Source organism: Neopelma chrysocephalum, unplaced genomic scaffold (genome assembly GCF_003984885.1).
Source record: "Neopelma chrysocephalum unplaced genomic scaffold, ASM398488v2 Primary Assembly neopelma1_25, whole genome shotgun sequence".
In the NCBI taxonomy this organism is placed as follows: domain Eukaryota; kingdom Metazoa; phylum Chordata; class Aves; order Passeriformes; family Pipridae; genus Neopelma; species Neopelma chrysocephalum.
In genome coordinates this window covers 42,572,378-42,585,500 of record NW_020897694.1, presented here as the reverse complement: position 1 = coordinate 42,585,500, position 13,123 = coordinate 42,572,378, and the positions used below count along the sequence as shown (strand labels likewise).

The 13,123-nt window shown below is 35.6% G+C and overlaps 1 protein-coding gene across 5 annotated transcripts in view; it reads left to right on the top strand.

Moving 5' to 3' along the window:
• The window catches only part of MYO16 (myosin XVI), a 360,734-nt gene that overhangs the window by 260,933 nt on the left and 86,678 nt on the right, over positions 1-13,123 (top strand). For all 5 annotated transcript variants that reach the window (XM_027675110.1, XM_027675112.1, XM_027675113.1 and 2 more), the window contains exons 24-27: positions 3,763-3,838; positions 6,865-7,040; positions 11,338-11,418; positions 11,660-11,865. In XM_027675110.1, coding sequence (XP_027530911.1) covers positions 3,763-3,838; positions 6,865-7,040; positions 11,338-11,418; positions 11,660-11,865 — 539 coding nt within the window. The remainder of the gene's footprint in view (positions 1-3,762; positions 3,839-6,864; positions 7,041-11,337; positions 11,419-11,659; positions 11,866-13,123) is intronic.

The following is a 13,123-nucleotide window of genomic DNA, read 5'->3' as shown; positions in this document are numbered from 1 at the left end:
AATGCCTTATATATCCCAGGCAGACTCTGAAACTGAACCTCTAAATCAACAGACAAAAGGAGTTGCATTAATCAATAAAGATGCTTTCATTTACTCTTTTTTTTCCCCAGGCTGAATCCTCAGACATAACAATCAAGTCAATCTAGTCTAATCTATAGTACCAAGGCTTATAAAGGTTACTTGACTGATTCTGGTTTTCACAAGATAGTTGTGCTTTTTCTCCCTTTCTCTCTCTCTCTTTCTTCCTTTTAAGTAGACTTGATTTGGGACTTTTACTTACAGGAAAAAATAATAAAACACTTCCCTCCACCCTCCTGTTTTGTTTATAAATATTTGCTTGTTTCAAAATGCCATTCTGTAACTCACATTTAAGTACAAACAAAAAATTAGCAACTACAAGTGACCTTTTGTGCAATGAAATTGTCCTTGAATATATTCTCAAAAATTTTCCTTTTACTACATGAACTGATGATTTTCTTATTACTAAAATTTACAACACATTCAAAACCATGAGTTTCTGAGTTATCTTTTGCCATTAAATTAGTAAAATTTTCCCTTTTAAGTGTGAATGCAGACAAATCATTCTTAATATTCCAGGTGGCATTTTCCTAGCTGGTTTTAGGGTTCCTGCTGAATTTGCCATTAGCCATGAATGCTTTTGGCCTATCACAAGATATGAAAACTATTTACAAAAAAAAAAGTGTTTTAGGGAATTGATGAAAAACATGTAAAGGTGGTCCTGTTGATAAAGTACATTGGGAAATCCGATAAACTTGGAGAAAATTCCTTACCTAGGTCAGATGTTATGACAGAGGATACTTTAGTTCAGAAGAAAAGAGATACAGTCTACTGATTTTGGGGCATGAAGATAATTAATGAAGCGAATAGGCAAGAGTACGTAAGAAGATAAGAGGAATGCGCAGTTCCCAAAGTTAGCTCTGTGCACAATTGGTGGGCCTCCTGTTTTCTGGGTGGGTTTTTTTTACCTCTTATTTGTATCTAGTTCTCATGATATTAAAACCAGCTATGCTACGTTAAACAACCAGAAAGCAGTTTCAAAACAAATAAAATTATTTTTTTTGTATTAGTAATTAGTGAAGCTTCTTGACACAGAATGTTAAAGATACCAGAAATGTTAATGAGTTCTGGAAACAGGGACTTCAGGAGGAAACACCAGTCAAGAGATACTAAACACAAAGATGAGATTAAGCCTGCAGGTCAAGAGCTCCCTCATGGGCAGAGCCCTGGAAGCTGAGAGGGGAACTGGTGGCTGACAGAGCAGAAGTATTCCTCAGTAATTTTCCCTAAATATTCAGGACTAGATAAATATGTGGCCATCCCCACTGGCACTGTGCTTGGGTTAAACTCTCTTCCTTTTTTGAACTTAAATTAAGAAGGAAAGCAAATCCAAGCCATTTCTTGTTTTAATCTCTTATAATGAAACAAAATGCAGTGCGGAACTGCACGCTATTTTTTTTTTTTTATATAACTAGTTCAACTATTCAGAGAGTATCTAAAGATCTTATTTCCTTTGATTTACACAGACATGTAGGTTTGCATACTGTCTATCCCAAAGGTTTATCATGCAAACCAAGATAAAGCAAACAGCTGCAATAAATAGAAGTGACAATAAGTTTTATAATATTGGACCATGATCTAAGTGAAGGCACATTTCTGACCTGAATCATATAGTATTTGTTTGAATTTTGTCTCCCCAGAATAACTAACCACTGTGCTTGAGTGCCAACCAATGCAGGGTTTTGGCCAGGTTAACTTTAGAAACCCTGTGGAAGAAAACTGAGGGAAATGTATGTGCTTTAGTTGGTATGTAGTTTGGCATCTCTGTTGAGGGCAGGATTAAATTAACAACATTGGCAGCTAGAAGTGTCCTTACTTCTTTTTCTCTTCTGTGGGACTGACAATGAATATGGAGCCCTAGAGTGTCATTTCACTGAGTCAGTTTTCGTGTCTTTAGTCAGTGAATTAATTTACCAAGTCTATGGGAAAACTGCTAGAGAGTTAGCAATTTTCTCATAAAAGGAAATCCTCCTAACTTTTATGTATTTTATGTGATATTGAGATATGTCTTACGAATATAGTTCTAGAAGTTGGTGATGTATTATACCAGCATCAATACTGAAACTTCTCCCTGTTTCAATCTAGCCAGTTAATCATAGTATAGTTATCTCCCACTGCTGTACTTACCAACTCCTCCCACCAATACTAACTCTCTTCTTCTAATTTAGTCAAAACCCAAGACACTCAATTAGGAACTGGCATTATGAATTTGTCAAATAAGTTCTGTTAATTACCTCTTATGGACCAGTATGGTAGAACATTTATATTAAGTACACTAAAAGCATTTAATAGTATACTTAAATTATTCTAACAGTTTGCTAACTATGTTGTATGTTCTTAGGAAACACAATTAGAAAATTACATAACATTGCATTTGTCATGGAAAAGAACCATAATTCTATTGTTATACCTTTTTCATGTCGGATGCTATACTAATTACATAATTTGACAATTACTCACTCTAACAGATTATACACATCTAAGTCATATAATCTCTTTTGTGAGTTAGATAGCATTGAATAATTTTCAAATGACCCAATGGAAAATTAATGCACTGATTAGTATTACTAATCTTAATTATATATTTACAGCTTTATTAAACGTCCAAGGATAACATTTCCCCAAATACCTAAGGGGATTAGGATATAGATCCAATAAAAAATTAAAGAAGGCTTTAGATAGAAACATAGTCCCAAGGTAAATAAAATCAAACTGTATTCTAAGAATTTCCCATTAAGTACCTGCCTAATCCTGGAGGTACTGCAATCTATCATTTTCTTCCTTTTTAACTTAAAAATTCCCTTTGGGTTCTACTACTGTGCAAGCGAGGGCTGTGTATATATAAAGCCTGTTAATTAACCAGTTATTTTTCTTCCATCACCATACAAAGTGAAAAAAAAAACAAAACAACTGGGCTCAGTGACTTCTTTCTTGTCTCAGTACTCCGTTTCTATAAAGTGTCTTTGGGGGTGGGTTCAGTGTTATAAAAAGACATTTGGTTATATTTCTTAATTTTGGATGTACCCTGAGAACCTCTGGCTAGAGCCTCCCATTTTGCTCCTTCTGCAGAGTGCCCACCACGTGTTAGCATTTATAGATGCAGTGACAATCCAACTGTCTGTTCATGAAATCATACCATCAAGCAATTGAGGTGACCCAAAATCCTTATATGCCTAGTTCTTAGAAAGGTAAATAGGATTGGTATGTAACCTATGGACTGAACTTGTCTCCAAAGGACATATCAATGGTTGGAACTTGTCTTGAGTGTGAGCTGGGAGTCAGATTGCTCCATGAGTGCTTTTTCATGGTCGATGTGGGCAGTTTCCCTTTGACAAGGAGGGCTGTGATCTGGGAGTGACTTTCTCATCCTACAGGGAAAGTGATGTTTAGGTCACTGTCTCCTGCTCTACAGTATATTTTTGACTCATAGTCTTGCACTGTGGAAATGTTTTACAATCAGTCTGATGAAATTTGTATATACTTGCAGAGGTACACAATGTTCAACAACCAGTTATTCTGATTAATACTGTTGGCACTAAGAAAATGCCAAAAGACACTACAGTCTTTAACTAGTGCCAGTCTTTAACTGTTCAGTATAAAAAAACATAGCTTCATTTCTACTGCTTTAAGATTTTTACAAGATACATTGGTCATTACTAATGATGTCACAATATTTTATTATAGGTTACTTATGAAATTGCTGGTGCGATAGAAAAAAACAAAGATTCCCTTTCACAAAATCTCGTATTTGTAATGAAAAGTAAGTAAATGGTTTTGTGGTTGCGGTTGTTGTTAGAAATCAAGATATTATGACTTGACTTTCATTTTCATTTTAGCTTTAAGAAACACTTATATATATTTTATTCTCAGTAAAAAAAAAAGTCACCTTCATCTTTATGAAGTATGTATGGATTGTTCGAAATTTGCTCTAATTTTGAAAGCTTTTAGAATTCAGGAACATAAAGCATCTTCATCATGTGATGTGGTGTGATATGAGGTAAAGAACAAGATGATACAGTATGGAAGATAAGAATGACTTACAGAAAACAATGGGTATGAATTAAAGCAAAAATAAAACCCAGAAAATAGGGAAACAAAATTAGGCTCCCAAAATCCTAGAGGCTGCATTGTAATGTGCTGCACTGCTTGAGTACCTTTCTAAAAGCAGGAACTTGTGGGCGTTCTTATATTTTTCAGTGAATAGATATAAATGTCCATTGAAATGCAAAATTAAATGCCTTTTCCTGTGTATGTTTTATAATTATGAATAATAATAATAATTCAACCAATTTTATTAATTAATGATTCATAATTGGATTAATAAAAAACTTTCCCCTTTCTGTGAAAAAAAACCCAAAACATTTTCCTCCTAGAAATGTCAGTGTGCCAGTGTTATTCATCTTCTCTCCAACCACTGCAGTGTCTTTCACTTAATAAATTATATACTAGTATTTCTTTCAATAGAAGTAGAGGGCTTTTGAAGGTCATATTTGTCTTACAAATCAGCCCTGCTGTTACAATGTATTGGGTTTTAGCAATTTTAGTGTAAAATTAGCCAGACGCCCTAGTAAAATAATTGATGCATGTTAAAGGCAAACAGTGTACATTCAGAAGGAAAACAGAAATGGAAGAAATTTTCTTGAATATAAGCCTATTGACTGTAGTTTTAGAGACATTCTGGTTCTCGCTACTTGGAATTTATATGATAATCTGCCAAAGAGTCTAAGAAGGTATGGCAACTTCCAGTTTGTTCTACAAGAGAAAGCATTCTTCCATTCTCTCACATAGTTTCCTTTTCCACTTTCATTACCATTTTGTGTAATTAGCTATGCAACTGTTGCAAGGGAAGAATGGAGGATTGGATTGGAAATAAAAGTTTTGATATGCTGAGAGTGAATGTATATCCAACTGAGAAGTTATATACAAAAGTTATATAACAATTATAAGTAATGGAAAAATTCTGCAGACAGACTCTTTACAAACATGTAAATCATTTAAGGGCTATGTTACTTGGTTTTAAGTGACTTAGGCTTCAGACCTATTGATTGTCAGTGACATGTTTCCTTTAGGGTCAGTTTCATAAGTTGTGTAGATTTATAACTTTAATGCGTGCTTGTTTTGATTTTCATTGAATTTAGTTTCCTTTATCAAAACTTTTAACTATGAGAACATTAAAATAACTTGCACATATGTGTAAGAATGTAGAACATACCTGATCTGACAAATAAATCAGGAGAGACTACTAACATAGGATTTATCTGTTTTAATTCAAAAGACATCATTTTTATGCCTTTCCTAATCCTACTTATTACATTTAATGTATGGAGGTTGATGTCCACTGATTGTGCTGAAATAATTTGATTTATTTGCTTCACTGTCGTCCTCATAATTTTATTGTTCTTGTTAAGTAAAGAATAGCAATTTCCACAGAAAATGGGAAACAAATCTATTGCATTTAAGCATCTAGTAATACACCATTAAACAGTTAATAAAGACAGAACTGAAGATTTTTACTTGCTATGCTAAATTATTATTTGTGATGCTTATCCCATTCCTCTTTCTGGTTTTTTTTGTTTATTCATATGATGGGTGTGATCATAATGCCAGTTTGCTAGTTCTTAAAAAAATCGTAACAGGATTTCAGGATGGTTAAGGATGTATCACACAACAGGTTCTTAATGCTTATTGATGATGTGGCAGTACAATAATAATGGCCAGTCTTCGCGAACGAAGATTTGGGGAAAGGTCTTTTACCTTTCCAGCCTGCGCAATGGATTTTTTAGGTGAGACACAGCCTGCGCTGAACTGAGCCCACCCTTTAATCCTAAGGTTCATCTCCCGGGGCCAAGCAAGCTTGGACAATGGCAGTGAGGTCCTCAGGACGTAGGTTTGTTTAGAGTGACCTTCTCATAGATGGATGGCCTCACAGGGCTAACGAGCTACCATCTGCCCGGGGGACTTGAGATTCGAACCCGTGGTCGCAGCAGTGAGAGTCCTGCATGCTAACCACTAGGCCACCAGGGGTCCCCTTGGCAGTACAAGCAACATGTAATTATCATGTTCATGTTAAAAAGCCTGTGACCATAATCTCATAAAGGATAATTTGACTGAAATTAGGATAAAGATTTTTTATCTTTAAAAACAGCTGTTGGAAGTGTATTTATTTTGTATGCATAATAATATATATGTATGGCATTGCCTTTTTTCTGTAGATGTTTTTAAGTATAGTCTTGATGTAGAGAAATGATGACACAATTTGCTACAGTTCTGTCCTTACATTTTGGAGTTTTTTTAAATCTCTTCTCATATTTTGTGTATATATAATTCTTTAGTGCAATGAGTCTATAATTTATTTCTGTCAAAGACCTTGATTGTTTCTGAATATTAGATGTTAGGAAATTGTGGTGCAGAACTCATCTCTTACATTGCTTTAATAGATGGATAAATTGGGAGTCTGTAATGGAAAAAAAATCAAAGGTGATGATCACATAAATAATTAAGTTTAGACAGATCATAGTCTGAAAAGTTTTCATTTATGCCCTCTTTTTGTTCAGCACAGGACTACTGTTATTATCCTTAAATATTGAATGCTGTTTGATAACTAACATAATATAATAAGTTATTAGTTTGTCCATTTGTTTTAAGTTTGTTTATTTAATTCTCTCATACTGTACATCATTTTACTTCCAAATACAATATAGATAATTTTCCAACTAATTAGATAATTTTCTAACCACTTAACTAACTACTTTATCTTCATGAATTCCTTTCTTATTTTATTTCCAGCCAGTGAAAATGTAGTCATCAATCAGTTGTTCCAGTCCAAACTGACACAAACTGGATCACTTGTTCCTCCATATCATTCCCTTAAAATCAAAGGGTGTAAAGCAGCTTTGCTGAGTAAAAAACCATCTGTAGTCTGTGCAAGTGGAGAAACAAAAAAATATATTGAGCTCAGCAAGGTAAGAATTTAGGACTCTTTCTGCTCTTTGCTCCTTGAAGATTTATCTGTTATTTTATCATTTCTGAAATCATCTTGTTCTCTTCTTCATCCTCTGTAGTCATTAAGCTAAAATAATTTAGTACTTAATATCAGCAGTAAAGCAACAAAAGTGAGAACGGGTTCTAATTTACCAACACTAATAATTCTGGTCGGAGAGTCTCTTTCTGGGGCTCTTTGAGCAGAAGGTTGGACAAGATGATAAGGTCCCTTCGTGCCTGAATCCTTCCATGATTTCATGGTTCCAGGGCTTAGCAGTGAATGCAATATTACTGATTTTTTGGCTGTATTGGAACTTTTCTGTGTTTTGTCTCCTTGACTGACTTTATGGTGAATAGTTGAGTAAAGTAAGACATAGGAAGTGCAAAAATAAAACTTTAATGACTTTATTGTGTCAACTGGAGAATATTTCTAGTTTGAAAAAGACAGTTTGTGTTTTCTATGAAGATCAATCCTTTACATTTTGGCAAACATTGTTATTTCAAATGGTCACTCATATATAAATTTTCCCAGTCAATTTGAGATCAAATCAAACTCTCCCCATTTCTGAACTTGTCTCTTTTCCTGCTAGCTAAGTCAGCCAAAAAAGTTTAAAAAAAACCCCAAACAAATAACAACAAATCACAACCAAACACAAAAGAGGGGCGAGTAAGAAGGAAACTTTGGAGACTATCAGAAAATTAATTGTTCATATCACATGGAACGTCTCTCTTTTGAAGAGAAATAATGGGATTTGGGGAGTCCATTCATGACAGAGCTTTGGAATTCCTCCTTCTAGAAAAGAAGCAAGCAGTTCTCACAACGCATCAGCTGCCTCGCCAGGCTTCTTGAATCTTACAACTCTATTTCTGGCTTACAGCTGCATAAAATTGATTCTGTCATGGGATTAAGGAGCCTGCTCTCATGTGTCATTGTGGAAGGCTTTATGCAAGTACATCCATAGAATAGCAGTGGGACTTTACTTATAGTCCCCCAGCTGATTTCAGCATAATTCCTGACTACTGTTCTTGTCAGTAATCTCAGTGGAAAAACTTGAGTTGAACTGAGTGGTGTTGGTTTAATGCTATATTTAACAAACAGCTGAGGCATTACAAGGTGCCTTTAGGTGCCTCTCCACTATAGTAACAGCTTCCTAGAGGAAGCTTCTTGAGGATGTGAAGAAGATCCTTGTCCCATACATGGGAGGAAGTATGAGAAGCACATCTAAGTTAGAAGCCTAATCAAGCCAGAGGAAAACACTGCATGGTTGGGATCTCTGAAATTGTATTGGTTTTGACCTGACCAGAATAGCTTTTAACTTGGACTTACTCTCTTGAGAGATAGAAGACATTCTATTCCTTTGGGAAGCATGATAACTTAAGTCAGAAATTTCACATTCAGTGAAAATGCTCTAAACCTTTAGGTGTTAGATGGAAGGTGGGAGGAAGTTCATCCTTCATCTGCCCACGGAGACAAGGATGGCTTGGCTTCTCAAAGGTAGGCTTTGAGAAGAGCTGTGCAGGTGAGACAGAACACCACTTAGTTTGTAGATACTAAGTTGGCCTAATTTGAGCAAGGTAATGTGCTGCCATGCAGGACTGAAGCAGAACTTCAGGTATCTGAACTGTTCCAGCAGTGTCTCCAGCAAGAGACACTTGTTATTTTGGAATAGGCACCCAATGCAGGAGCTGGAAGTAGGTAAGTACTCAAATTCTTTTGTGGATCAACCCTGCATCTGTCACTGTGCTGTTACAGTAATTCTTCCTCTTTTCCATTATATCCTTGAAAATCCACTATGGTGGACTGGAATAATATTGGGTTTATTATTTTATTGTTATTGTATTTGGAAATGTCATGTAAGGAGCTTTTTGTTATCAACTTAGAAATTGAATTATTATATGTTATATATTATATGCATCTTTATTGGAGTTTATCCTGAGGGTAAAGGCAACAAAGGGAGGAAAAAAATGAAAAAGGGAGGCAGAGAAGGAGGGACATTAAGGCAAAAATTATCAACCAGAGACTGACATTCCTTTTATATCTGAAATTTGAGCTACAACATACATCATACTATAGGCAATGAGAAACGTAAAATGGAAAGTTGTCATGTTGCTGTGTATGGGCAGTCATCTACACTCCACTGTATCCAGGGAAGGGAATCAGACACTTCAGAAGTCAAATAGGAGTTTGTTGTGATTCTTCTCCCCTTTTCACTGCAATCCTAGCTAATTGCTAGGTTATAAAATTATGAGTGTCTCTCTCTATGGCCGTGTGTCTACCTATTTACCTTTTCATAAACGACTCCTTGATTTTGAGCACACTGTCACAAGTAAGCATAGTCTACCTCTTTAAACTAACAACTCTAGAATGGTAGAGTCCAAGACAACAGTGCATCCATCCTATGACAGACATGAACCTATCTACTAGCTGGCCAGAATTTTGGAGCACATAAGGAGTCATAGGAATTTGGGGATGCCAGCTCAAGTCTCTGTGATTTGTGAAGACCATGTCCCCTTTTCAAATAAAATATATCTTCATTGATATTCTCACAGCTCTTGCTCACATCAACTCTTGCTCCCTTGTATTTCTGTCATCATTTCCTGGTGCATATTTTGGCCCTGTTGTCTTCCCCTCGCTTACTTCAGAAGAGTCAGTGTGTTTCTGAGTTCATACAGCAGAAGTCTAGAGATTTTTTAGGAGGAGGTTTTGGCTTCTTAACAGAGATTACAAAGTTACATGTATTTTTTTTTCCTGTAGAGTAGAGGTACAAGATTTTCCAATGTAAAACTGTATATCAGAGGGTAATAGAGAAGTACCATTTTGGTGATAAAGCCTTTTTCCTTAGTCCATAGCTGAAAATCTAAGATGTCCCAGTTTGGAGAGTTTGAATTAAACTGATTTTTTGTCTTTGCCTTGTTTCATTTGTTTTTTCTCCCTCATTCCGAATCAAATATTTCTTTCCCATGCAAAGAAGTGTGTAACACAGGACAACAGGCAGGAACTTCAGCATCTAAAGCATTGTTCCTGGCTCTCCCGCTAACTCGGGAAACAATCTTGAATTAGTGACTTTATCTGTTGAGAGGAAGCATATCTGTAAGGTGGAGAAAATTCTATTTTAGTTATATTCCTCACTTATTTTTCAAACTTTACCTGACAAGTATCATTGGCATGCTAGCAGTTCTTTTTATGAGAAGACCTGGAACAAGAAGACCTCTTCTACTTTTTAGTTTTGAAGTTGGGGATGAAGTTGCCTTTAGAATCTTACTGCATCTTAGTAAGTGACATTTGAAATAAAAAAGACCTCCAAAATTTAGCATGGTGAGTAAAGAATTGCTTGCACTGCAGTATTTTTAATGGCACTTGGCAAGCGAGCCAAGCTGAGAAAATGTACACTTTTTTGATAAAACTGGAGAAAGGGGTAGGCCAGAACATACTGACTTGATAGGAAGGGATTTTTATGGGGTAAGTGGACTGAAAAAGGCAATGGAAAAGTCAGAGGTGAAAAGGCTGTCATTGATAAGGACGCTTAAATCTAAGAACTTTGCCAAATCCTGGAATGGAATAATTTTACCAGCCTTTATGTAGAAAGCGTAACAAAAGCCTCTAAATTCTGGGATGACTTTTAGTATGACAATTTCCATTTTAGTCTCAAAGATAGGAAGTAGAACAGTGAAAAATAAATTTGTTCTTCCCTCCCAATTCTGATGTATAGGATAATTCTAATGAAATAGGAAGTTGTTGACAATTTATGTCTATGATGGGTGAAAATATGTTAAGAAAGAAAAGAAAAATAAAAGGTTAACTGCACTCACATGTGCAAGAAGAAATGAGAAGAGTTTTTTAAAATATTATTGTTTTACCATCAGGATTTTTTTATAAGGTCTGCACTCTTGTATTTACTCACTTAAACACCTGCCAAAGACATGAGACCCTTTTTCAGAGAGTTATAGAATTATACTACTTATAGGCAGACTGTATGGGATACTAACTGCACAAGTCCTGCTTCTGCAATACAATTCTAGATCATATTGTTTTGCCCAATGTTTTGTAAAAAGTATTTTATCTTTCCAATGGTATACAGCTGCTTTTGAAATCAAAACTCTCTTACCAGTCATGGCTCTGCAGATACCTGAGGATATTTATCCACTTTCCCATTTCTTTCTGAAACTCAAATGTTGTCTATGCCATAGTGTTTGTATAAATGTTTCCCTTTGTTAGTAAATTATGTAACAATGAAAATGAATGTGGACTGTCCATCTTGAGATTTTTTTTTTCCACAGCTGTTGAAAAAGAAAGGAACATCCTCATTTCTTCAGAGACTGGAACGAGGGGGCCCAACCACTGTGGCAATACAGCTCAGGGTCAGTGAACATCTTATGGACAGAAATTCACAAAAAAATCCTGAGACATTTTAAAGGCAGGATTAGCCTTTCGTGTTACGGTGGAAGAAAGAAAAATCATATGTTTGAGAAAGCCACTTGCATGGCCAGTTCAACTCTTTTGAGAAAATGATGTTAAAAAGTTAGGAAGAACATACATGTTGAGCCTGTGCTGCACAAGAATGGTTGATAATTGATTTGTTTGGGTTTTTTTTCCCCACAGAAATCACTTGCAGATATTATTGGGAAGCTGCAGAATTGCACGCCTCATTCTGTTCATTGTATAAAGCCTAACAACTCCAAGTTGCCAGATACTTTTGACAATTTTTATGTGTCTGCTCAACTGCAGTATATTGGTGTCCTAGACATGGTCAAAATCATACGACATGGGTATCCAATACGTCTCTCTTTCACAGACTTCTTGTCAAGGTAAACTCTTTCATAAAACCTTTTTTCTTACCTTCTGTCATGTTCTGATAGTGCTTGCAATGTTGTTTTCCTGATAAGTCTTTCAGACTTCAGAGGAAATCATGTCTGCCAGCAAGGGATATAGCCTTGTTATGTTTAAATTAAAAGAATCATGAACTTTCTAGAAATATGTTTATAAAGATCATCAGGAAAATATATTAAAATTTAAAAATAAGATGTCATAAAAGAGCTATATTTTTTGTAATTTATGCTCGTTATATGATTTACAAAATACAAAATACTGCATATTGTCTGCAGGTAATTAAAAGCATGAGGAGAAATAGTCTAATTTTTCAGATTTCTAGGTGTAGGTGTCATGAGTTCATTATTTGTATTTTGTAAGGTAGGATTTGTTTATTCATGATGATGAGTTACTAACGCTCATACCACAACTCCATTTTATTATTGTTGTTAGAAATCAATGAAATACTGAATTGATATGAAAAGACAAAAAGATACATGCCACTGCTTCTGTCTGAAGGCGAATTCTTTTTTCCCGTCCTCAGTTCACTAGTGGGGTTTTAGCTCACTTACATTCTCAAATGTTTCAGGAAAGAAAGAGGACTGTCTTGTCCAAGAGATGTTTGTTTAGCAGGCTCATGCATTCTACAAAGGTTCCTTCTCTCTGCGTGTTCTGCTTCTTGACTGATATATCAAGCAGTCATGATCTGGGCTTTGTATAGGTTTACTTCTGAAAAAGAGTATGGGAATATCAGCTGCTTACACACAACTTTCAGTTACCTTCTTGGAAAGAGTTGTGGATGTTAAATTACTGCTTGTGCAAAATACTTTTTTCTCTGTAAATATTCAAAAAGTGCAGGAGTATAGGAGTTTGTAATCCCACCTGTTTCAGAAGTAGGCCATTTCTGTCCTACCACAATATTCATCCTCCAGTATGAATTGAGAAGTGCAGGTTGGTTGAGGAGAAGATGCAGATAATGGGAGATTTGTAAAAGAAGGCTGCTTTCGTGTTCAGAATTGGTATGGGCAATCTCTGTATAGCCTATATAGGCTATACGGTCTATGTGGGCAATTTCTATATTATTGAATTGATCCTTCAAAGGACTATTTCATGAGGACATAGCCACAATCTTTTCTACTGTTAGATCCTTACAGTGGTTCCTGGCAGAGATTTAGACCTTGCCACCCAGCTTTTATCACTGCAATTCCCAGATACAGATTGGGAATTAGCACAGGCTTGGGATCATTCCTGGTGGGC